At 39.0% G+C, this 25,851-nt stretch overlaps 1 protein-coding gene across 5 annotated transcripts in view; it reads left to right on the top strand.

Annotated features, from left to right (window-relative positions):
* KIF13A (kinesin family member 13A) overlaps positions 1–25,851 on the top strand; it is a 103,747-nt gene that overhangs the window by 76,215 nt on the left and 1,681 nt on the right. For 2 of the 5 annotated variants that reach the window (XM_041475316.1, XM_041475314.1), the window contains 21 exons: positions 3,212–3,374; positions 3,990–4,130; positions 5,740–5,889; positions 6,046–6,210; positions 6,773–6,946; positions 7,500–7,651; positions 7,765–7,897; positions 7,990–8,136; positions 9,016–9,051; positions 10,335–10,434; positions 10,526–10,652; positions 11,667–11,722; positions 12,752–12,876; positions 13,898–14,074; positions 14,487–14,579; positions 15,422–15,574; positions 15,970–16,047; positions 16,555–16,602; positions 17,072–17,183; positions 18,109–18,260; positions 24,262–25,366. In XM_041475316.1, coding sequence (XP_041331250.1) covers positions 3,212–3,374; positions 3,990–4,130; positions 5,740–5,889; positions 6,046–6,210; positions 6,773–6,946; positions 7,500–7,651; positions 7,765–7,897; positions 7,990–8,136; positions 9,016–9,051; positions 10,335–10,434; positions 10,526–10,652; positions 11,667–11,722; positions 12,752–12,876; positions 13,898–14,074; positions 14,487–14,579; positions 15,422–15,574; positions 15,970–16,047; positions 16,555–16,602; positions 17,072–17,183; positions 18,109–18,260; positions 24,262–25,366 — 3,587 coding nt within the window. Of the gene's footprint in view, positions 1–3,211; positions 3,375–3,989; positions 4,131–5,739; positions 5,890–6,045; positions 6,211–6,772; positions 6,947–7,499; positions 7,652–7,764; positions 7,898–7,989; positions 8,137–9,012; positions 9,052–10,334; positions 10,435–10,525; positions 10,653–11,666; positions 11,723–12,751; positions 12,877–13,897; positions 14,075–14,486; positions 14,580–15,421; positions 15,575–15,969; positions 16,048–16,554; positions 16,603–17,071; positions 17,184–18,108; positions 18,261–18,832; positions 18,917–24,261; positions 25,367–25,851 lie in introns of all 5 variants that reach the window. The other 3 variants (XM_041475315.1, XM_041475313.1, XM_041475317.1) reach the window with 2 other exon arrangements.

Here is a 25,851-nt window from a genome sequence, read left to right as displayed (position 1 = left end):
AATAATTGTTTGCCCTTGTAAAAGCTAAAAACAGAATCATTGGGAACTGAATGTAAAATGTCACGGAGTTATGGTTGGGATTTGCAGACTCTTTTAGAGCTGCGCAAGGAGTGCAGAGTGAGAAATGTGTTAGCTGGAGGCCTTTCTATTCACAACTGCTTTGAGCACAGCAAGGCCGTCCGGAAATCATTGGTCATGTACTGCAGTAGCAGAGAAGAGATCTGGGCTTACTGGCAGGGGAGGCAGTACTTCTGAAAAGATGCAGCAGAAGGGAAAAGGAAGTAGCCAAAAACTTGCCTGTCCTTTAGAGGTGTGGAGAGAAAATGGTAATTGTTTCGCTTAAAATTACCCACCACAACCATGTAATAACAAAAAAGATAATCTGGAGTGATGTCAAGGCTGTGTTCCATCAGCTATCACTTCTCAGTAGTTGTTAGATGTTTCTGAGGAGGAGCTGTGCTTTGAGCAAGAAGTTTTGCCTCATTCATGGGTGAATGCTTTACTCTGTATAACTGTTGAACAGCTGGAAGCCTGTACTTTGTGGCATTGTAAAGAAAAGGAGAATGGATTATCTTTGGAGCAATTAATGAGGAATAATGATAATGTTTTGGTGGCACTGCCATTGAATAAGTAGTTTTCTTGAAGAATCATCAGTTTCCTATCCTTCAGAAGATCCTCTTAAGTATACCTTTTATTTACTTGTAGTTCTAGAAGAGGTTTCGGCTGTTGAAAAAAGGAGGGAAAAAAGAATAGTTTTAATTGAGAAACCAGAAAAAAAAAATCTTTGAGTGGTTTCTGCTGTAAAAGCATGGCAACATGTTGCTGAGAGGATGTTTACAGTCAGCTGGCCAGAGGGCAAAAAATCCTGAGAAGAATGGGAAGACTAGATGTGAAAAATGTGCAAAAGTTCCAAGAGTCTGGATTGCAGGGGATTTGATTAGTGGAGTTTTAGCTGCCTCTCTGTTGCTGTTGCAAATGAAGCTGGGCTCTATTGCATCAGGCAGCAAAATTAATTTGATAGGTATCAGATGTGGGCATGTGGCTGTATCTGTCAGATCAGCTGGAACACATTGCACAGAGGTTATTCCCACTTTCTGCTGACTCTGGAAGGTCAGATGGTACCTGGCCTCGTTTTAAATCCTGTTGGCATAAAGTTAACCCATTGTAACTTGGAAACAAATTTTATTTGTTGAGGTGGTGGTGAGTGTCAGTTGTTTCTCCTTGTCTGGTTTAAATGATTATTTCATTTTAAGGATTTCATGTTCAATGAGTATTTGCTCCAGTTAATACCCTAGTGGAGCTTGTTATATGTAGTGAGAAGTAAAAAATCCTATCTGAAGCGCTTTTTTTTTTTTTGCTTTACTTTCTGGAAGGGTTCTGGCACAGCTATAATCAGAAAAACACAACTGTTATAAGAACTCCCCATAATAATTGGTTGAGCTACTTGTAAGTTTGCCTTACAGTCTTAAACCAATTCCTTTGTCAAGAATCTAGCTAATACTGGGAGAGTGGGAGCCTTCCAAAAAACTTGCCAGATGCTGATATCCCAGAGCTGGTGTCCCAGATTAAGGAAGTGACTGGCTGTAGCTGGGTCCAATGGCTCTTAGAGCACTTACATACAGATAAAAGCTGCCTTCTGTTTCCCAAGTTACGCAGTTGTTTTACAGTGGCTGTGGGTGTGGTACACTCTCAGTATCAAATACTTTCTTGTGATTAATTTTTGACTACCTTAATTTGCCGTGTGAATCCAGAATTATGGCTCTCTGTGGAATGTGTCACTCTCATGGTCTGGAATTGCTTATTTAATTTTGATAGCCTGGATAACAGAAGGAAGAGGCAGAGGGAAAGGAACTTTCCATCCAATGCTGGGAGGGGAGATAAGAAGTTACTAAAAATCCACTGATAGTAGCAGCTATTGAAGACCCAATAAAACCCACCACTGTTGCAAACTGAGGCTGGGTAGGGGAGAGACACAAAGCTGCATGTTTTAGCATGTTGAAGGCACTAAAATTCAGGGCTTCTTGCTAACACTGCTGGTTGTTTACCACTTTGGTTGTGGTATCAGGGGACTGTTAGAGTGCAGTTTGAATTAGCCATTCCTTGGGATTTTTTGGAAAAAGATAACCACACAAGTAGAATTCTGTTGGTGACTGAGAGGTGTGTTAGCAGCAGACAAACTTTGCCTGTGTTCACAGGAAGGTCCTTGTTCCTCCTACAGTTGTGTATAATTTAAGGTGTTTCGTAGAAATGAGAAGTGTATGTGCTCAACATGTACAGTAGGACTTCACACAGAAAGGCTGAAAAAACCATACAGGGGAGAACTGGTGACTGAAATATCCAAAGTTTGATCTTGAGTTTTATAAAGGTGATGAGACACAGTAAGTGCTGTTGAGATTACGAAGAAGGCAGAATGAACTTTGCTCAGAGGATAATCATGATCCTTTAAAAAGGTAATTTAAAGATGAGAATCCCAGGTGAGGGCAATGTCTTAGTACACAGGTGTATGTCTAGTATGTGTCATAGCAGGTTTGCCAGGTGTTGCGTTAGAGTAGATTTGCTCAGACAGGCCTGAGAAACCTCTTTGGAATTTGTCCAGAAACTGAGTGCACAGGCTTTAATCTGTGCTCATTCATCTGTTACTTAAAAGATACCTTGGGTAAATAGGATTGAAGTTTTTTTTATTTATATATTTTTAATGTGTATGCTTGAATAAGTGGAAGGAGGTCTGTGGTCACTGCAAAGCACTTGGAGTGATCCAAAGCTGTGGCCTGCGGTGAATGCAATTCTAAAATTATGGTCAGAGGAAGAGCAGGTTTTATCAAGATGAAGTCTCGCATGTTGGGACTGGTAGATTCTGTGAAACAGGACTCCAGATTAAAGGCAAAGACAGCTGCAAATATTTCATTTCTTGAAAATTCAAAATGTCCTCAGGGCTTTAAACAAATCATCACTGTACCAGCTCCCATATTACTGTGACCTTTTATTTGGGCATCACTGTACTAGACGTGCCTCAACAGTAATTTGTTTAATATGTGATCACTGCTTTCCCTCAATAAAATTGTGTGAGTGTTTTGTGTTCACTGACACAGTGCTACTCAGCATTTCCTCTTAAACTTGTTTCAGAGAAGTCTTTGTTAGCGTCTCTTTTTGCAGCTTTCCAATAATAGAAATAGGTTTCTGTGTATTTTTCATGTTACCTACTGCACCACAGGGATGAATTGTTTCGACAGAGCCTGGCTAAACTTCGAGAGCAAATAGTAAAAGCAAATACTCTGGTGAGAGAAGCAAACTTCTTAGCAGAAGAAATGAGTAAGCTAACAGATTATCAAGTAACACTTCAGATCCCTGCTGAAAACCTCAGTGCCAACAAAAAGGTAATGATAACAAAGAAAATGTAGCTTTGTGGCTAAACTTTGTAGAGCTTGAGCCAATAAAATGTTACTTTTGTTTGATTATGCATAGACAAAATAGTAGTACTACCTGATTCATATACTGAAAGTGAGTAATTAAGTAAAAATGGCAGCAGAGCATTAAGTATGGCTCTTGCAGTGTTCATGTGTCTGATCACCATATGTGCAAATGCATATGAACAGACATTTGTGTTCTGTTGCTGCAGAATGTGTATTTTAGTTATGTCTGCAGAAATTAATGGGTTTTGTTGCAGTTTCCTACAATTTTGTGTCTTAAAGGCTTTTACAGTGCTGCTGTAAATATGATAGCAGTTAGGATGATATGCTTGTCCTAAGGGCTTTGATTGAGTGTGTTAATGTTCCTGTGGGAATGGTCATGTTTGAGAAGGATAAAGAGATCTGGATCCTCAGAGATGTATATAGTCCATGCTGTGTCTGAGGACAAAAGTAGCATGACTGGCATGCAGAGAGAAGCTTCGTGTTCTGTATTTTATTCCTTTCTAGGAATGCAGTTTGAGTGAAGAGTTAAACTACTTAAATTCATGTTTCCTGCACTGATTGTTTTTTCTTCTGATTTAGAGGGGTGCAATAGTAAGTGAGCCTGCAATTCAAGTGAGAAGAAAAGGAAAAGGGACTCAAGTGTGGACTATTGAGAAACTGGAGAACAAATTGATTGACATGAGAGACCTCTATCAAGAATGGAAGGAGAAGATTCCTGAGGTAATTTATATATTTTTAAAATGGATCAAAGATTGAGTTTGTTTTCTTTAAACCCCTTTTAATATGTTGTAGAGAGCAAGTGCAATGAAAGTATATGAAAGGATGGGGTACTATGTTTTTTTTTATAAAAACCAAAACAGACAAAAGCCCAGACAAAACCAGTGTGACTTATACTAAATATTCAAAATGCCCATGCATAATAAAACACAGGTATGTCCTATCTCACCTGTGTTTTCAGATGTTAAGTGTGCTGAGGTCAGATATAATTGTGCTGAGGCAGTGACTCAATGCCACTAAGAGCATATGTTTACCTAGCATGCAGATGACCACCAGCTCTGAATGGAAGCATTAGAAATAAAATCATTAAATGTGTCAAAGCTAACAAGGATACTGCTTAACGTGCAGAACTTAGTCAAGATGCAGAACATACTAGTGGGATAAAACTTGATTTTAAACTATGAAATATTCTTTAATTTCATTTGTATATTTCCCAGCCTTAAAGCAGGGAAGAAATCAATTGAAGATACTTAGTCTACATCAGTATTTCCATCAAAACCAAGTGGTGTTTTGTGAGAATTTAAGTAGCTCATTAGCCTTGGCAGATAAGCATGAGATTTGTCAAAAACTTGCTTACTAGAAAGGAATGTGCTATTTGGTGTTCCAGAAGACATCGTTTAAGTATCCAGGTAGAAGTGCATAGGAATTATATCTTACTCTCTTGTGGCTGTTAGGAAGCACCTAAATTACTTTTATCAAGACTCATCCTTAAATATGTTTGAACAACTCTTGTGCCTTTGTTACATGCTTTGGACGGGACAGTGGGAATCTCTAAAATCATAACACAGGGGAGGTCAAGCACTTCATCTGTGCCCATTGAAGACAACGATGATTTTGCTGCTGACTTTAGTAAGAACTGATAGCACATACTTGAATACGTTATGTCTGCCTGAGCCAGGATCATTCTTTCCATGACCTATGTCGTCCATAATGCATGTGTTCTATGTGCTACATAGAAACACGTAGGTCAAATGCATGTGTTGAAGACAAAAGAGGAGAAGGAGGGAAGGAACTAACAAATTCACTGAGGAGTGCATATTGTGCTAGGAATCTGCATGAATTCTTTGTGGCTGTATGGGGAATGCTGCAGGTGTGATCTCAGCTCTATGGGAGTCATGAAAACACTTGTTGACTTAAGTAGGGATCATTCTGCACCTTCCCTTTGCCCTTGTAGTGGTAGCCAGCAGCCAGACCAGCACAACCTGAGGATGGTTTGGCCTCTCGTTTAGGAAGTATAAACAGAGCAGAAAAGCTGAAACATCTTGAAATCAATGACTACTGTGATTGCTCTGCTTTGCCTTGACATTGCTAAAGTATGCAGGTTATCATATTGTTGTATCCCTTAGTAAAGAAAGTATAGTGTCTCATCTCAAGGATTTCATTTCAAATTTGTAATCTGATTCTAGTCTCTTTCTGCCTGTGCAACAGGAAAGAACAGAGATGGGTAGTGGAGTCATTTTTGTGCAATGATCTTTCAATGCTATGATGTTATTTGATCTCCTGTTCCCATGCTGGTGGTTTTGTGACGTCTCTTTCGTTATCTCTAAAACAGATAAGGAAGCTGATTGGCAAGAGAGGTGATCCTTTCTACGAAGCACAGGAGAACCACAACTTGATCGGCGTGGCCAACGTGTTTCTGGAGTGCCTTTTCTACGACGTGAAGCTGCAGTACGCCGTGCCCATCATCAGCCAGCAGGGCGAGGTAGGGCCGGGCTGGCCACGCTGAGAGCTCCTGCAGGACTCTTTGTGCTCCTTGTGCACCAGGGGCTTAGCAAACAAATGGTGCCTGCTGTCTTGTTCCCCAGTGAATAAGTGTTTTTCAAGTGGCCTTGTGTGTTCTCTGTGTAATTGCCTTCAGGTGGCAGGGCGGCTGCATGTTGAAGTAATGCGTGTCACTGGGTCTGTCCCAGAACGTGTGGCAGAAGGAGATGACTCATCTGAGAACTCCAGTGAGAGTGGGAGTCTGGAAGTCATGGATAACAACGGAGAAATTATTCACAGAGCGAAAAAGCTCTCCTGTAGGGTGAGTGAGAGCACCTGATGAAGTTTCGAGCCTCTGTAACTATGTAGTCAGTCTGATGTAAAGTACTAGGCTATGTAGACTATTCCTTGCTGGAAAGTCTCTGAAAGGACTCCCCTTGTTCCAGCTCAGGGTAGGCCAGTCAGCAGTTTCCAGTAGCTCATTTAATTTGTTTTGGTTTTCAGTAGATGCACATCTGCACCATAAATACTGATGTTACAAGGATAATCCTTTACAGACACAGAAGGGGAAACAGTTTTTCCCTGTAACTACCTCCTGTAGTTTGATCATTTAATGTGATCAATCATATATCTGTGGGTGGTGTGTGGATTTAATTTCTTCTGTGATTAAGTATTTCATTCTCCACTCAAGCTTATCAGCTTCCTCAAATGAAACATGTAAAAGGTGAGGTCCTTAAGTCTACATTTCTGTATATGCAAAATCATATTTCCTAAATGGGAGCATCCTTAGTGTCCTTTAAAACTTCTTCTTGGCTGTTGGTCTTCAATTTGCAGTTGAAGAAGAAACAGTCATATTCATGACACCATGTGTTTTGTCTCCTCAGGTAAAAATAAAAGAAGCAACTGGACTGCCACCCAATCTCTCCAATTTTGTCTTTTGTCAATACACATTTTGGGATCAATGCGAGTCAACAGTAGCAGCACCAGTAGTAGATCCAGATATGCCTTCACATCAAAGCAAAGATGCTCATTTTACAGTGACCTTCTCTCATTGTAAGGTAAGTATTTTATTATGAAGTAGTGTTACCAGGAGGATGGTAACACTATATGTTTGAGAGAAACTGTTCTTATATGTTTGAGAGAAACTGTTTATAGCCTGAGCCTTGTTTAGCTGGGGGAAGGAGGAGTGATTCAAGTCATATAACTAATGACTTTTAACTATGCTTAAGAATCATCACTTCTTCAAAATGTAGCAAAAGGAAAAGATATTTTGATTAGTGATCTTCTAAATTCAGATGTTACCTTTAATGTGTGGAGAAATCTATCATTTATATAATGACAGCTGATTATATACTTGTTTGGTAAGCTCAGTAGCTTAGAAAAGATCACTGGAGCTGAGACATCACTTTTATGATGAAATGTGGTATGCAGGAGCATGAATTGCTGAGATGATGAGGTTTTACAGCTTTCATGTCCGGAGTGGAACTTCGTGATGCAAACTGTATGGTTGATCAGGCAGGAAGTTAGTTGTTTGTGTCCTTACAAGCAAGTTGAGAAGATACAATTATTTAATATGGTAGAATGTGATTGATTTGTTTTTCTCATTGGCAGGACTATGTGGTGAATGTCACAGAGGAGTTTTTGGAGTTCATTTCAGAAGGAGCTCTTGCTATTGAGGTGTGGGGTCACAGATGTACTGGCAATGGCAGCTCTGTTTGGGAAGTTGATTCACTTCATGCAAAAACTAGAACACTGAGAGACAGGTACAAATGAATTACAAATGAATGCTTCCATCAGCTTTCTGTAAGTTTTGTAATACCTGTGGTGCACAAATACATGGAGGCAACCATGAGTTTTTATGGGGATGTCTTTTTAGATGGAATGAAGTAACTCGAAGAATAGAAATGTGGATTTCCATACAAGAATTGAATGAGATGGGTGAATACACTGCAGTTGAACTCCATCAGGCAAAAGATGTAAACACAGGGGGAATTTTCCAGCTTAGGCAGGTATGTATCTTTTCCTTGCCATCTTATTCATGCTTAAATTAATTTTTAAATTTTATTCTTAGTTTTTGTCTCCCTCTCAATTTCCTGCTTAGGGTCATTCTCGCAGAGTTCAGGTGACAGTGAAACCTGTGCAGCATTCAGGAACGTTGCCTCTTATGGTAGAAGCAATTCTTTCAGTCTCTGTAGGTGGGGTGACTGCCAGATCAACTAAACTGCAAAGGGGCTTGGACAGCTACCAGGTGAGGCAGTTAATTTCTCAGTTTGCTGTCATTCTGCTGTTCTAGACCCAGCCCAACACAATTCCAAAAGGGACCTTAGCACACTGGTACATGATTTACACATGCTCGAGGTTAGTGCAAGTAACATGAGCCTGTGGTGCTAAACCTGCTTTTTTTTGCTTGTAACTCAATGTATGACTGATAAAGTACCAAGTATGGCAGGGCAGAAGAAAAAAAAAAAAAAAAAAAAAAAAAAAAAAAAAAAAAAAAAAAAAAAAAAAAAAAGAAAAAAAAAATTAGAAAAAATGTAGTGAGATACTATTTAGCTTTTCGAAAAGCACTAAGTTGTTATTTGATAAGAATCAAAAGCAGTCGTCTCTGAATGTGAAAGGGCTATTCCACATAGCCAAGGAAGTTCTAAAAAGCATAAATTATTTCAGCTGATACTGGACAAATTCATATTGGAAATAAACCATGATTTTAACAGTGATGGCAAAGAACAAGTGGAATGGGCCACGCAGGGAAGCAAGGTGCCTTTTGCCTGAAGGTTTGCATTCAGTTCCACAAATAATTCTAACCTTGGGTACAGGTGATTGAGATTAGTGATCTGCTTGCTCAGTCACGTTTCTGGCACTGGATTCTGTGGCAATTTTAATTATTTTATTTTTTTAATAAACATATTCACTAATACTGAAATCATGGCTGACCTGCTACAGTGTGATGAAAATAAAAATCTTTCTACCTCTAATAAGACTAGTTATTTGAGTGTAGTGATTTTAACATTCTACAAGTTTGTGGCAGAAATGTTGGTATTCATGTTTTGGGTTATTTATGTTAATTTCTGTTGAGTGAAATGCATGGGTATTATGTTTTACAAAATGTATTTTCTCCTACCAGAAGGAGGAGGATGATGGTGGTGATATGGATAGTTACCAGGTATTGCTGCTCTTGCTGTCAATCCTGCGGCATGGGGCACAGCTAATGCTAATGGCCAGCAACTCTCAAATGAGCAAGCAAAAGCGGCTTTGAAATACACACATGCTGTGCATTTTAGAGGCTACCTGGGCTAAAAAACACTGCTATTTCAGTTTACCTTGACTTTATACTCTTACAGTGTCCTCTCTGCTCTGGTACTCTGCAGTCAGCTCTCCTAACTGGCTACATAAATTGCTATGGGAATAAAAGCTTTGAAACTTTAATTTAGAATGAAAACAGTTTCTGATGAATATCACCGGGAAAAGAACCAGCAGCTGCAGGCATCTTTTCCAGGCAAATTATGCAGCATAATTTGTTTGTTTTCTAAAGAAAAGAGAAAATAAAGAAAAAAACATTTTATGTTGTGCAATTTTCAGAAAGGCTTGAGTGAGAGTGGAGGATGTGAATGGGGGTAGATACAGAAGCTTCAGTGAAAAAATTTTCTTTTATCTGCACAAAATTCAACCTTGACCCTGTTTTCCTGTGTGATAAGGCACAATTTAGACAGTGTAACAGAAGACTCATTTTAAAAGGTGATAAAGAGCAGAAGAGGAAATCCCCCCCGCCAAAGTAAAATAAATTTCAGATTTCTACATAGAAGACTTCTTTCTAATAGGCAGTCCAACATAAGTAAAACCAGTTAGGTGAGAATGCTGACATCCCTTAAAATGATGTGTTAAGTTTCCTAGCAATCTCAAAAATATAATTTAAGGTACTAACTTCTTGCGGGCTGTTTATGCGCTTCCTGACATATCACAGAGAAGAACCAACCGGGTTTTCTGTGATACCACAAAGCATGATTGCATGATGGGTTTTGTTTGCATGAGAAATCTTTTAATTGCACTGATAGCAGCTGCTAGCAATGGAATTTTATACAGGTTTGAGGGCATACTGACCTGTCTAATCTTCAGGAGAACTTATGATGATACTGGGTTTTCCTCTTCCATATGCTATTCAAAAGTTTGATTGTCACTTCTGTGAGTAATTAGCCCATGGTGTGTAATCTGTTCAGCAGCAGAGGCAGTCACATTTTTTCTCCTGTTGAAATCTGAGACTTGAAAGCACATAAACTTCCCTTCATGGGCGATGAGGTACTTAATCACTGTGCATGTCATTTGGGGGAGAAGAGTTTTCTGCATTGTGCAAGCCATTTAATATGAGTTCTGATTAAATTACCACAAAATTCACTGCCCTTTATTCTTACCCATATAGTCTCATGACCTTCTTCTCTATTTCCATGTAAGGAAGAAGATTTGAACTGTGTACGAGAAAGGTGGTCTGATGCATTAATAAAACGCAGAGAATACTTAGATGAGCAGATCCAAAAGATCAGCAACAAACAAGGTTTGCAGCTTGAAGTCTCTATCATAAGTACTTTATGCCCTATACCACAAAAAGTGTGTCTCATCTGTAATCCTAATCTCTTCCACCGTAGAAAAATCTGAGGATGATATAGAACGAGAAGCCCGGCTGGTGGAACAGTGGGTAGGGCTGACGGAAGAGAGGAATGCGGTGTTTGTTCCAGCACCAGGCAGTGGAATTCCCGGTGCCCCCGCAAATTGGTATGTTCAGAAAAGCCACTGGAATTGCCAACTTTTTGTACATAAACTGTGCATGCTGCAAGGTACAAATCTAAGGATGTTTTGGAGCCTCCTGTGTTCTCCTGTGATACTACAAACTGCATTCAGCTGACAGAGAGTTTAGATGATCAGGTGCTGTTCTGAATGTAAGAAAGATTTGCTTAGCTAAGATATTACATGAAGTAGCTTTGAAACAGCTTTCAAGGTTTGAAAATCACCTTTGAATTTAATATAGTATTTTGAAATTTTATACAATTGGGAAAATTATGCAGTAGTTTGATTCCTTTCAGAAAAGGAATGATTGAAAGATGAATGGTACAACACATGATAATGTCATTGATAAAGGGTAGAGAGGGAAGAAACTGATCTCAAAGGATGTGTTCTCTGTTTCATCTGAATTTGTAATATATTTCTCTTTGTGTTTTAAGTAAGATCTTTGGACCTGACATGCAAAAATGAGGAATGCAACATGTTAGGTTTGGGAAAGTATGGACAAGAAATACTCCTCTAATCAAGAGTACACTAATGTCTCCAACAGTATTTGGGAAATAATGTAGCAATACTCTTTTCTTGACATTTTTTCCCTTATCCACCTGAAGCATGCTGTGGATATGGCTAAAAGTGTGTTTATGGATATAGAGACTGCCAGTAGTTACATATCCAGTTGTTTGGAGGGTTGCTGACCTTTATGTGTGAGATGACTACAACCAGTTAACTTCGTAAGGAGCAGAACAGGATGTTTAAAACTCTGGTCCTCACAGCACCTGCCACATGCTGTGTGGTGTGAATTGAGTTTTGACAAAGCTCTAGGTTTAGCTCTGTGTGTAGATAAACAAAATGCTGTTTGTACCACACAGGCATTCAGAGTAGCCATCAGAATGTTGACAGCTTTCGCCGTTGGTTACAGTTAATGAATATTGCATGGAGATCTGTTTGCCCAAATTAGCTTAGGTATGAATTTGCCTTCTTTGTTGCCAGCAGTTTGTTTTGTTTCAGGATTCCACCTGCAGGAATGGAAACACATATACCTGTCCTCTTCCTTGATCTGAATGGTATGTTGTAAAAGCAGATTAAGAAACTTGTGGAGGGAGAAATGGGGTTTAGTTTGGGTCAATAAATGGTTGAATGGAAAAATGAACTTGAAAGGTGTACGAAGTCAAACAAGTCCTGGCAATGACACTGTCTGATATGGCTTGTAAAGTGCTTTTTCTTCTGGTTGTGTATGTTGGCATAATTAAGCACGACTATTTTAGAATAAGGATAAAAGTCGGGGAACACAGGAGTACAGTGACAGGCTGTGCAACAGAAAATATGATAAGAAAGTAAGCTTAGTTTGAATCAAACAGCAGATGAAGAAATCCTGTAAGTGTTTTGATGTACAAATTCACATGTCATTAAAGCACTGATAGAGAATTTCCCAATGCTTTCAGAGCTCCTTCCACTGATATTTCTGTAGAGTTTTAAACAGCTCATTTAATGAACACTGTGTTAGGGCTATAATGAGCTTTTTTTACAGACTCTAGGTCTTCTCCCTTTGAATGCATTTAGTTCTAAATGTCAGAAGAATATTGATATATATTCTTAAGACGCAGATACACAGTGTAAGTAACAAGAAACTAGAGGTAGCTCCACATTTAAGGACTGTTTAGGAAGCAAGTCTGATTATAAACCTGAACATAAAGCACAAGAGGATCTATAGACCTTATCACATCCAGCACTGAAGTGATCTATTACATATATTTATATAGGCCATGTGTCAATAACCTGCTTTAGCAGATACTTTTGGAAAGTGAAAATCCCTCTTCCTTCATAAAAAATCAAATAAAATAGGACATTTCAACAGGTTCATTGTGTCATTGCACACCTTTTGTTTGTTTAGCTAAAAGTGTAATATAGCCAGAACTGCTGTTCTCAATTTCTTTTGTATGCTGAAATCATCTTCAAAATGCTGCATAGTAATAAGACTAAGTAGGATTAAATGTATTATGAAATATGGATAGGCCTTTATTACAAATTTGCCTCTATATATTCATATCCTTTGGTATAAAACTATTTCATTCTTTGCACATTTGTTTCATTAGCTGATGACCTCAGTGCCAATGAACAACTTATAGGTCCCCATGCATCAGGAGTTAACTCAATACTACCAAAGGAGCATGGGAGCCCATTCTTTTATCTGCCGATCATAAAACACAGTGATGATGAGGTAAATTGTTAGCAAGCCTCCTTTTGACAACTGCAGCTTGTGTAAATGCTTTCTTCTTATGTTTTATTTCCTACTTCTTTGTATTTAATCATTATTATTATTATTACCTTTTTGTCTTAGTAGTACCATCTGTATCTAGTGCTGCCTTTATTTTCTGGCCTATTTATTTAGAACTTAAGAGGATATGACTTGTTAGCTCTTTTGCATTAATTCAGAGATGACAAGTCTTAGCTCTTGGCAAAGAATAATTCAACTGCCTGACTCAAAATCCCTTTTCCTGCTTTCCTCACCCCTTCATCATTCCTTTTGCAGGCTCTTAACTCTTCAGAGAAAATGACTTGTTTTTTTATTGTGCACTAGACAAAGATTAATACTTAAATAAAAAATCTTTCATTTGTAGTACAAAATTACTGGTTTTTTAAATATATGCTTTGGAAATTGGAAATTAATGGTTCTGAATCCATTTTGGAATTTTTTAAGTGATACTTTCCATGTCCTGCATCTACTCAGGCCATTGTTTAAGAGACCGTTGCCAGAATAAAGAGGACACCAAAGTTGGGGGGAAGGGAGAGGGAAGGGAAAAAAAGTTGTGCAGAATGGGTGCAGGTTTATTCTGTCTGGGCTGCTAACCTAATCCAACACGGATGGAAGATTTTACATTGAAATTAATATACTGCTAATATAGTAGCAATAGGATTTGTATTCCTTCATCGAGTCTTTCTTCTCTTTTCCTTTCTGTCTCCAGCCATGTGAAAACTTCCTTTTGGGGCGGGGTTTGCACAGTGCAGGGATTGTGGTCATAATTGCTTTCCCCAGTATCTTTACACCTATTTTATGATTTTTCTGATAAATTCCTTACTATGAAAAGGAGTTTTTGATTCTACTTTGTTCAATGATGGTGATTTTTCTCTCATTAAGGAATTGCTTTACTTCATGTTAAATCATTGTAAATGATACCTGTTGTTAGAATGATAGAATCTTTTATTTCCCTTTCCTTCTTCTACTTAATTTGTCTGCATAGGTTTCAGCCACTGCTGCCTGGGACTCTTCTGTCCATGATTCAGTACACCTCAATAGGGTAACTCCTCAAAATGAGAGAATTTACTTAATAGTGAAGACTACTGTGCAGCTCAGTCACCCTGCTGCAATGGAACTGGTATTACGCAAAAGGATTGCAGCCAACATTTATAACAAGCAGGTAATAAGTTTATGTATTCTTTTATTCCTTGGTTTTGTTTTTTGGTATTTTTTAAAATATTTTTAATTTAATGAATGTGTTTTTTTAGCTGCTTGCTTAATTTTGGTCTCCCCAGTTCTTACGAGAGAGAAATGAAAACTAGATTTTTACAGGTTATACTGAATCTGTGTACTGGTATATTTATTTGAACTGTCCATTTTTCAACTGATTGAACTTAGTAGTATTGTATACTGAGTACAGTGCTGTAAAGAGTGCTTAAAATATCATAAATGCTAAAAAAAGTAATTTAATAAATGGTAATTTATTGTTCTGATTGGCTTCACAGTCAGATTTTTTATTGCAGCTTTTTATTTCTTAGGATGTCATAAATAATAATTATCAAAACAATAACTGAAAATTACTTTCTTTCTAGAGTTTTACCCAGAGCCTGAAAAGGAGAATATCCTTGAAAAATATATATTATGCCTGTGGAGTGACTTATGAAATAGTATCCAATATACCAAAGGTAAATCATAGTGTATTTCTCTGGCAAACTCACAGAAACCAACAGAACTGACCTACTGCAGTGGGTGATAGTGATTAGAAAGTAAATGTCCTGCTTTGCTGGTATGAGGCAGGTTGCCAAAGTGGATATACTGAAGTTCAGTGTGAGATTGTGTTTATCTTTAAACAGTTGAAAACTGTGGGGATTTTATTTTCTCTTCTACTGTATTTAACTGAGTTTTTGTAGTAAAGTTATTTTTGAAAGCCTATTAGTGTCTACAGGAAAAATATAGACGGTAGACGGTACTCAGAGGAATGTTGAGGTTTGTGAAAACAGAATAGCTGGGAATCTGAGTTCACAGGAATATAAATTACTTTTTATAGAAAAAAATCTTGTACAAATTGTAAATGTATTGTAAAATTTATTTTGAAAGTAAACAAACTGGACAAAATAAAACAAAAATAGTCTTGAAACCCTGCAGTTTTCACTTTGTTGCACTACTTAAATTTTAGAATCTAGGGAAATCGCAGCATATTTTAAGATTTGGGAAGGAAATTACATTTCCTTTCCTAGGAAATTGTCATTAGTTGAGCCTTAACATACACAATTTCAGGTTATAGATGCATTTTTTCTAGAAGTGCATTTACTACAGCAAATGCTCAAAACTTCTCCTAAGCGTGATCTCTTCAGCATCATTTGCATCTCTATGGAACCATCCTGGATCACTGACTTTAATTAGGTTTGCTGATTAAGTTTAAGATGCTCAATTCAAATTAATTTCTGGATTGAACTGGTCTAAAAAAGTGAGCTAAAACAATTAGTTTTCCTTTTTGAAACCTTGAATGGTGTAACTTCTGCTTTAGGCTACAGAAGAAATTGAGGATCGTGAGACCTTAGCACTGATGGCTGCAAGGAGTGAGAACGAGGGCACATCCGATGGCGAAACCTACATTGAGAAATACACACGTGGTGTGCTGCAAGTGGAGAACATTCTGAGCCTTGAACGGCTAAGACAGGCAAGGAAAAGGCATTCTTGCACCCTTTGTGCTGGGTTATGAGAATTCAAGAGGAGATGATTGATCTTTTAAAAAGACTGTGTTGCTTTTCTTGTTTCATTTGTTTGGTTTTTTTAGCAGTTGTTGGACAGATAAACGTGAAATACAAATTTCCCGTAGTGGTGGATGGAGTAACGAAAGCTGGCAACATTGTAGTACTCAGAACCTGAACAAGCAAAGGCCAAAGAATGAATTTCAGACAGAAGCTTTGGTGGTTGTGTGCGCAGATTAAGATTTATGAATGCAAGCCCTGATTGCTGCTGTTAGCTACACTGAAAAAAAGTCCCTATTCTGCTTGCTCAGGTCTCCTGAGGAGACCATGGCATTGCTGTTAGTGTTTTGTTCTCTTTGCACAGGCAGTCACTGTCAAAGAGGCTCTCTCCACCAAAGCCAGGAACATCCGCAGGAGCATCAGCACTCCGAACGTGCACAACGTAAGGACCTTCATCGTTAGCACGGGTGGGGAGGGGCTGCTCTGTGTGCTGTGTAATGCTTGCACAGCGAGATAGGTAATGATTATTCTGTGCTGGGACTAACCAGCCTGTGAGGAAGTGGTCACGAAGTGAAACCCCCTCCCCAAAATTGTCTGTCCTAGGAGATAGCAAAGTTAACAGGAAAGAGGGAGGGTTGGTTGAAACTCTTCTCCTTTTACAAGGATATCCATTTGGGAAGTAGTTCATGATGACAACTGCCTTGTTTCAGATTACTTTTACCTCCAAGTCCCTTTAACTTTTTTCCTGGTATAAGGGGTAGTTTCCATTTTATGTGTTCTCTCACACACTCATACAGCAGAAACGTAGATGCCTTTATATATAATCTGGTCTGAAAAGAGAGAGCAAAACAGTTATTAGGACTAAATGTAATACCTTGTTTCCTCAAGGTATTACATCTCACAAATAAAAGGTAGGCATTTTGTCATTCTGTCTGTTGGTGTTCCGTAGGTGTCCTGTAGTCGACTGGATCTTTCTGCCTGCGATGAAGATGACAAGGTATGGAAACGTAGCCACAAACAGCTCGCATTCCCAGATTTCCCACCCCCACCAGAAGCAAGATGTGTTTGAGAATTGGGGGGGGAAAAAAAGGAAAATAGAAATAGTATTTTCCTTTAATAGTGTTTAAACAGTTGATTTACATAATATCTCTTCAAAGTTCTGTACCCATTACATATAATTTTGCATTAAACCTTATTGTCCATCTCTGCTTTTCATATTAGGATTATATAAACTGATATGTAAGAAACAGAGCAAAACTTTAACTACTTTTCTGACCAGCTAATTACCTTTTAAACAATGCATTTCTGTGTGACAGGAAAATTGTCTGAAGTCAATAATTGACATACCTTTGGTTTGTGGGGTTTGGTTGACTCTAAAGAAAAGCACCTGAGTTAGCCTATTGTTTTTTTCCACATGATGATTTGCCTGCATCATCATGCAGATTTATGTATTTTTGGTTTTTTAGGGTTGGTCTGAAAGTCACCTAGATATATCTGACTGTTGTTCCAGTTACCAAGATGTATCATGCTATGGTACTTTACCCAGGGAGTCACCTCGCAAGAGCAAAGATGGCAGTGGTGAGATTTCATATATGTAATGACAATGCTGGTGGATTCTTATTTACTGCATTAAACTGAAAATTAAATTCCCAATGCTCTTTTCCTAATAAATGTGTTATCCAGCTTCTACTTAAGGAGCTAAACATAATCTGGAAATAGGGGAGAAAAGGAGAAATGCATAAGACATCCAGGAAAAGGGGTAAAGAGGGTTGTGCTAAATATAAATCAAAACTGTAGAAGAAAGAAAAAGCCCACCCAAAACAAAACAAAAAACCACACAGACACACACACAAAAGAACAAAATGCAGCTGCTTTTATTTTATTAGTTTGAAGATGAAGATGCTTTTTTTGAAGTGGGAAGTGTCCTTAGACAGGTACTTTATATGATATGTGGATACTGTCTGTGCCTGCCTGTCAATGTGTCACAAGTGCCTTGTTTCCTTCAGGTCACATTTGCCAGGCAGTGCAGGTAGAAATACTGCTGCAATAAAGTGGGACTGGGGGTTTATTCATTGCTTCCTTGCTTATAATTTCCTTTTTTATCATGCTGGCTGTTCTGGGCTTGGTTACAGGGCAGATTTGCAGTCTTGTGGGCAGAGGTCAGGTGAGACACAGGAAGCAAAGAGTTTCTCAGTTCTATTTTCAAGGACACTTCCCACTGGTTTTATGACTGAGATGAAAAGGAGAAATGTTGGAGCCTCAGAATGGAAGGGGCAAATACTGCTGTTTTCTGCTTTCCTTCTGTTTCCAGGCTTCTCTGAGGATCTCACTGAGCTCTGCATTATTTCATGCCTAGGCCAGTGGTTAAATACTTAAATACTGACATTTTTCTGTAGCCAGCAGCTTTGTCAATTGCATGGCTTAACCTTCAGTTGTTTTGAAATATGATCTTGTAGTCAGGATATGAAGAACTGAAATACACTATTTTTGCTTTTTTGCCTAGGTGTTGTAGCAGAGAATTCCCATGCTTTAATGACCAGCCCTTTTAAAGCATTTTCTCCCCAGCCACCAAAGTTTTTCAAGCCCTTAATGCCAGTGAAAGAGGAACATAAAAGGAAGACCCCACTTGAAAGCCGACCTCTACTTAGTCAAGAGGTAATCTTTGAAAAGCACCTGCTTTTTTAAAGGAGATGGAGTGATTTTGTGTACTTGGCAAATCATTTGCATCTGTTGCAACAGAATTTTATAATTCTCTGGTAAAAGTATTCAGGTCACTCTTTGTATCTGGTGGAGTTTTGCTTTTTGGAGTTTTGTTTTTTTTTTACCTGAATACAGGGTTTGTGGATTTTGGAGTTTTTTTACTTCTTGGTATGTATTCTCCATTTCAGGGTACTTCTATTTTAGAGTAGCAGTAACTGCTTTACTACCTTTACACCTTTTTCTTTTTATTCTTCAGTAAGATATTGGTGTGGTTTTTTTAATAGATGAAATGTTATTCTATGAAACTATTCTGGGGTGGTTGTAATTCTGGCCTTTATTCCTCACCCTCAAACTCTGGGAGGACCGCATGAGTTCCCCTACCCATTAATTTGAATTTTGGTGTCTGTATGGCCAGCATGGATGTTTCACCTTCATCACATCTTCACACCTTTCTGACTTGGTGCCCAGTTAGCACCGTGGTCAGAGCTGTGGCTTGTGTGATGTGTTGTGTGTCTCAACCTTTGCAGAGCATGCCTCCATCGCAGGTGCACTGTGCTGGCTGTGCTGTGCCTGCAGGAAGCAGGGCCAGCAGCATGCCTGAGGAGAAGATTGTAAGTTTTGTACCAGTTTCTGTCTCGAGGCCTGGTGGTGGGCTTGAGGCACTCACGCTACTCCAGCAGGAAGAAGTAGTTGTGAGGTGGAAATAACCACTTGTGACTGATTGTAGGTTATGGTTGTAACAATTGCTTGCCTGGCTTGCAAATGCATTCTGTCACTGGAACTAACTCTACTGGGGTTTGGTGTTCTGTTTCTGTTTTGGGTTTTAATGTTTATATGTCATATGTCTTGTGGGGTGGGGGGAGAGGGGAGGCTGTAGTATTTACAGGGCACAAATGATCAAGTAAAGGATGGGTTAGTGAGCCATGCTGTTGTCACTCTAATATACCTTGTATGTTACCTAGATTTTGTGACTATACCCCAGAGTAAATGGAATGATCCCATTTGGTGTAAGTAACCGTGCATTTAGGTGTGGGTACACTATAAAAGCTTATAATTGCCTGACATGGAAGCAATATGACTAAAATAAGATTGCCGCTCTTAATTAACCTGCAGCCTGTCTTCATCATAATTCAGGTGGAAATTGAGGTGGAGGGCTTTTGTTTTAATCTTCACTTGCTAAATCTTTTTCTCACTGCTGCCTCAACAAAAGATGTATCATCATTTCTGCTGTATTATGGTTTTTGGGGCTGTGGAACATGGCTGCAAATACTTGCTTTAATCAGAGCTTTAGATTTAAAATTCAGAACCTGCAAATTATTTCCTCTAAGTCCTATGGGACACTTTTTCACAAAATTCTAGTGATGGGTTCTTCTATTCAACACTTATCTTCATTCCTATCATATAACCAAGCCATAAAAAAAACCTGTTCTGTATTTCTAATACTGTTTTGTCAGTTGTTAGACCAAAGTATCCTGGGTGTTCTGGTGTATATATTTGAAGCTTGGCTGCTGGGTTTGAGTGGCAGCTGTTTTATTCTTGATCATGTTAATTTTCCATAAGGTAGCTGATGTGCTGACTTGCACTGAGTCACTGATACAAAATAGCATGAAGGTATTTGGAAGAAAAAAATCTTGTAGTGGGTTGAAAAAACATCCCTTGAAAAATAAATTGTTACAAAACTTTCCATAGCAACTTGAGGGCAGTTTTAATCCCTTGAGTGAAAACAAAGTCCCACCCCATGCATGCCCTGAATTAACCCAGGCACTTGCCTCTGCTGCTTTCCACAGACACACAGAAGCTTTCAGAGCTGGGAAAAGGCAACATCCTGCCACCAGGCTTTGCCAACTAGAAGGGAATTAATTCACTGAACACTGTAAACCTGCTGTAGCCAACAGGACCAGAGAAAGAGGTGTTCTTTCAGTTCTCAGCTGCTTGACTCATCCTGACTTCTCCCTTGTATTAATGCAGCTTTTTTGTTTGGTTGCATAGGGAATCAGATCAGGGAACTGATCCATCCAGCTGATGGCTTGACTACCGTGGAGTTTTTCATTTGGACCTAGTCCTCTGTCTGATGACTTTTTAGACCCTTGAGGGTCCTGGGGAGACAGGCAAGAAGGAGCAGCTGCTAGTGGGGAGGAGGTTGACAAAGCTACTGCGTGTAGCCCAGACGGCCTAGGGTGTTGTGTTTAGAAAGGGATGCTTCTGGGGGTTTTATTGCTTTAGGAAAGAACTCTTTGCAGGATGTAGGCTTCCCAGGCTACCCCGTTTTTCAGAGCTGCAGTGAGTCCTATATTTTACCTAGGCTGAAGTATTCCGATCATTCCAATTCAAAACACATCTGCCAAAGGAAGGGCGGGAAAATACAGTTAACAAAAAATATATTTTATTTAGTTGGCCTGAAATAGAGCATTCAACCTGAAATTTCAGAGAGTACTTACACATGCTTGATATTGCAGCTATATCAAAACAGCATGATATAGGGGCATATTCTATATAATACAGGAATACAGTGACCTATGTTAAGGTCAGATTAAATGTTTTCATATTAAGTGTATTTAAATACTGTCAATAATTAACATGTTTAAGGGAGGATTTGCTAAGAGGAAACCTTTCTACCGGGAAATAAAAATTGAGGCACCTGTGGTGCAACCACTAGATAAGTATTGCTGATTTTTAAATTAGTAAAATGGGAACTAACTTGTTGAGGTTACTTGAGAGGTGTAATTCAGGGATTTGAAAATGCAGATGCAAAGCAGGTGTAGGGAAGCTGCTCTGTGCTCTTGCTTATTTTGCTTCTTTACTTCTAGAACTTGATATATAGTCTTGTCTCATTAGTTCTTGCTGTCATGGTCTTTCTGTTACCAGTTCTTAAATCTGCTTTTCATTATAGTAATTCTGTTACATCCCAGGGAAGTTGTTGAAGTTTCTTGACCAGTTTTTCAAAGATTTTATTTTTATTTATACCAATAGCCTGAGCTGTATGAAGCACCTTATTTCTTTTTTTCCCCATCTCACATCCACAGAAATTTTTAAAACTCTGAAATTGCTTTGTTCGTGGAATTTCCCAATCAGGAAACTTTAAAATGACCTCTGAAAGGAAATATGTCTTGTCCCCACCAGGGGCATCTTTTGTTTGTCATAAGATGATGTCTCCTCACCTATTTGCAGTGTTCTTCATAGCCCAAGTTCTAATAAGAAGACTGGTTCTCTGTAGCTTAGCTTTTGTACTTATGATGACAGATAACCCTGAAATGGCACATGACTGACAATGTGGTTGCTTGTTTGGCCTTTCCTAATCACTAACCAATGTCTGTATGTCCGTAGAACCATTTCTCAGTTACAGCCTCTTATCCAGTCTGATTCTGAACAGGGACACCACCAAGGTGGGGTTTTTTCAGTCAAATGAGGAATCTTGCAAGTTTCAAAGGAGACACGAGAGCACTTATAAAAATACCTTTTGGTCTCAAGGGGACATTTAGCTAGTATTGACTAGAAATACTTTCTTCGTTAAATGTTTATTAGTTTGCAGTTCATATATAATCTTCAACTTTATAAAGTATATTTGATAAACTCTCAGTTTTTATGTTTAACCCCCCCCCAGACTATAAGGTTCAACACAGAACAGAACTTAGTTTTGCACAAATAAAATTGGTAAAAGGGAAGAAGTAAGCAGAATGATTGAGAAAACATCCCTCAGAGGTGAGCAACTGGTATCCTCAATATGCAAAAAAGATGCTTTGCATAAGGCTTTAGTGCTTGGAAGGATAGTCATAGTCTCAGTAAAGCAGGTATTAATTTTTTCCTTTACTTTTAAAGGAACTGTGGATTTCAGATGTAAGTAGCAAGATTTTCAACAGTATAAATAATACTCAGTAGTCTTACAACATTTTATAACACTATTGCTCCTCTTCAGAGAAATAAATAATTGCAGGCTAAAGCCTTCATCCAAATTCTGTATGAGAAATACTCTGTTGGAGAGTGTCGTGAAAATTAGAAGGCAAAGGATTCCAAGGCTTTACTTGATCAAATATTAATAATCAGAAATGTGGTTGGATTTGTCAGATATACTTAGGCAAGTAGAGACATCCTGTTAAGATACTGATAGCTGTGCCAACAAAAAATTAATATTATTGAAAATCTTGAGTCACCTTAAGAGGCCATTCTGCATGAGTAACACTGCATTATATTTGCTATGAGTTTGAACATGGTAAGAATGGACATGAGACCTTGTTACAGATAAGGGCTGTCTGACAAATGGGGAGAGGTTGGAATATCTGGAGCTGTTCAGCCTTAAGGAGATCAGTCACAGGGGCATCTTGTCAATGTATAAAAGCCTGATGGACCAAGGCAGACTCTTCTCAGCAGTGTCCAGTGACAGGACATGAGGCAAACCAAAACACATGAGATTCCATCTGACCACAAGATGGAACAAGCAAACACTTTGTCTACTGTGAGGGGGGTCAAACACTGGAATGTGGAATGAGTTGTGCAGGAAGGTTGTAGAGATCTCAAAATCCACCCAATTGGACACTGTCTTGGACAACCTGCTCTGGCTGACCCAGCTTGAGCAGAGGGAGATTGGGCTAATTGACCTCAAGAGGTGCCTTCCAATCCAAACAATTCTGTGATTATTCTGACATGGGCAAGCTGAGCAAATCTATTTCCTGTCTGGGCATTGGAAGTTTTGTTATACAAAGTTATTTGAGCAGTCTTGGCTACTTTGAAGTGAGAAAACCTTTTCAAGAGGATGTTTAAACTGATGTGTTGGTACTCTGTGGTCATCTGGTTAACTGTTCTGCTTTTCCTTTTGCATTGGTGAATCACAGCAGGTGTCTGAAAGCATCCTGAAAGGTACTTCAGATATCTCACAGGATCGGCCTTGATCAGAATTTGAAATCTGTAATGCAGATAAAGGAACTGAGAAACAATGGGTGCTACAGTTTCTTTAAAGAACTTCAGCAGTTCTCATTTTTCCTAAAATACAATTATTTCTCGTAAAAATTTCCTGTAAACTAACCATTTTTACTATATATGTGTGTATACATATACCAATGTTTATACCTGCATATATGTGTGTAAATGAAAACATATATGTATATAATGAAGGAAGTACTTAAAAAAGCATCCATGTAGAGTCCTGCCTGCAGTATTTTGTCTTGGGGGAGCAGCCCAACCATGTTGCCGAAGTCTTTCTCAGATTCATCTTTACAGACTGAAGTCCTCAGCTTCAGATGGACTCTGTGAAAGCCACATCTGTGGTCTGGTCACAGGGCATCCCCACACATCACCAAGGGGAAATTCAGGGAGGCACCTCCAAATTCTGCTAGGGTGATTAGTGTCACTTATTTCCCTCCAAACATGTACATATCTGCTTACAAATGCTTCCTTGAAGATTTGCTGTAATATTTTATCTTTTTGCTTGTATATTCAAACATCCTGAACATATTCAGCTGTGATAGCTGGGGTAAACAAAATTATTTAGCTTCACTGATATCAGGTTAATAGAAAATCCCACTCTGCAAAGTTTTTAGTAATCCCAACGTTTTTAATAACCTGTATTGCAGTAGGGACTCTTTAAGGCCTTTACCATTCATATTTATGTTTATCTTGTTAGGTAGTGAATTAACTCTATAAAATACCTTCAGTAGATTTAATTAGTCTAAATCATGGGAAAAAAGTTTGTGTATGAAAATATGTAACTTTCCTTTTATTGGTTTATATTTTCTGAACTATTTACAATTTATTTTTTAAAAATTGAGTAGCTCAGAGTAGATAGGATACGTTTTCAGCAGCTCTTTTCAATGGTGTCTTCCATTCTTCAGAATAAAGAATATTAAAGAGAATATTAAAGGTACATATTTCTCCATGCTCAGAAAGGAAAAAAATCAAGGATGGTTAGTTTATTTCGGAAACCACCTCACAGTTTCCTAATCCTAATTCTTCTTCTCATTTGCAGGACTCTGAGGAGGAAGACAGTGAGTTGGAGGCCATTAATAAGAAACTGATAAGTCCACAAAGTTGTCAAAATTTCCGGCCTTATGTACCGGAGGAGTTTGCTGACTTCAGTATTTACAATGCTAGCCTGGAGAACAGGGAGTGGTTTTCCTCTAAATCAGACTTTATGAGCTCACGTGTTCTCGACAAAGAGGTGTCCCGCAGCCCCACCACTAGCAGCATCACTAGTGGCTACTTTTCCCACAGTGCCTCTAATGCCACCCTGTCTGACATGCTTGTTCCCTGTAGTGATAGCACAGACCAGCTAGCCAGTCACTCCAAGGAGCTGGACTCTAGTGATCCCTCGGGATCATCCCTTGCACATGATTTAAAATCTTCTTTAAACAAGGAATGTCAAGAGTCAGAAAAGGAGTTAGCGAGAGAGAAGTTACCTGTGGTGCCACTGAAAGAAAACAGTGCCTTAACAGAGCAAGTACCACTGTCATTCAGTGCCACTGACAGAGACTCTCAGCAGTTATCCAGAGCTGGATCCCTCTCAGCTCGAAGTTCCTTGGATGGCAAAAACACCATTGAATTTTCAGCACGCGAGGTGACAGTTGAGCACACGACGGACATTCTGGAAGATCACTCCTTTACCGAGTTCATGGGCGTTGAAGATGGGAAGGACTTTGACCACTCAACAGTTCCACAGTCGTGTTCCCTTCTGTTCTCTAACGGAGCGAGCACCTTGGAGTCACCCCTCAGAGTCACTGGCAAGGGGCAGAGCCTGTGCACGGACCAGCAGAGCTCTGCAGCAGCAGCAGCAGGTGACAACTGGCTCGCGGATGCTGTGGAAAGCCCTTTTTGTTCTGGACTGGTGAAAGACACTTCAGACCCTGAGACTTACCCCGACGCTTCTGTGGACGATTTTATTACGAAGGACCACTTGGATGGTTCTGATTGTGAAGAAGGTGCTTCTGCAGATCAAGCCCATGTCTTGCCGAGCTGGGTGGCCGTGGGCGAGCAAGTCTGTGTTGGAAGTAATAAGATGGGCACAGTGAGATACGTTGGAACGGTGGATTTTTCAGCTGGAATCTGGGTTGGAGTTGAGCTCAATGTTCAGCTGGGTAAGACTAAATGTGTTCTGCGTTATCTGTGCAGCTAGTGTGACCAATTTTTAAAGTCGCAGTGCAATCATTCTGTCCAGTTCAGTCCTGGGAAGTACCTCCTGTTTCATGAAGCTTGGTATCTAATACACCCAATAATTGGCTTTCTGGTTATAGGGATGCTCTGATCCATTTTTACCTGTCTGAAAGCCCTGCTTTTACATGTTGTGGTTGTTCCCCATTGGTGCCCATCTGTTTTTACAGATCAGAGAAACAAGCAAAACCTAAAATTGGCAGATTACTTTTAAAACATTGTGCATGCATTCATGAACAGTACTAACAGTGTGCATCACTTGTCAGATAGGTTTGCTGTCAGTGACTTTTAGAGATTTATTTTTAGAGATTTTTGTTGTTTTCCACTGGGGAAAGATGAATTCCAGAGCACAGGTTTTCTGTAACTTCACTTCAGAGGGGTCAGAAAAAGTCAGTGCTCTGCAAATGTTAAG

This window comes from Pyrgilauda ruficollis, unplaced genomic scaffold (assembly GCF_017590135.1).
Source record: "Pyrgilauda ruficollis isolate IOZ18807 unplaced genomic scaffold, ASM1759013v1 scaffold35, whole genome shotgun sequence".
In the NCBI taxonomy this organism is placed as follows: Eukaryota; Metazoa; Chordata; class Aves; order Passeriformes; family Passeridae; genus Pyrgilauda; species Pyrgilauda ruficollis.
The sequence above is the reverse complement of the archived record's forward strand: the minus strand, read 5'-3'. Positions and strand labels throughout refer to the sequence as shown.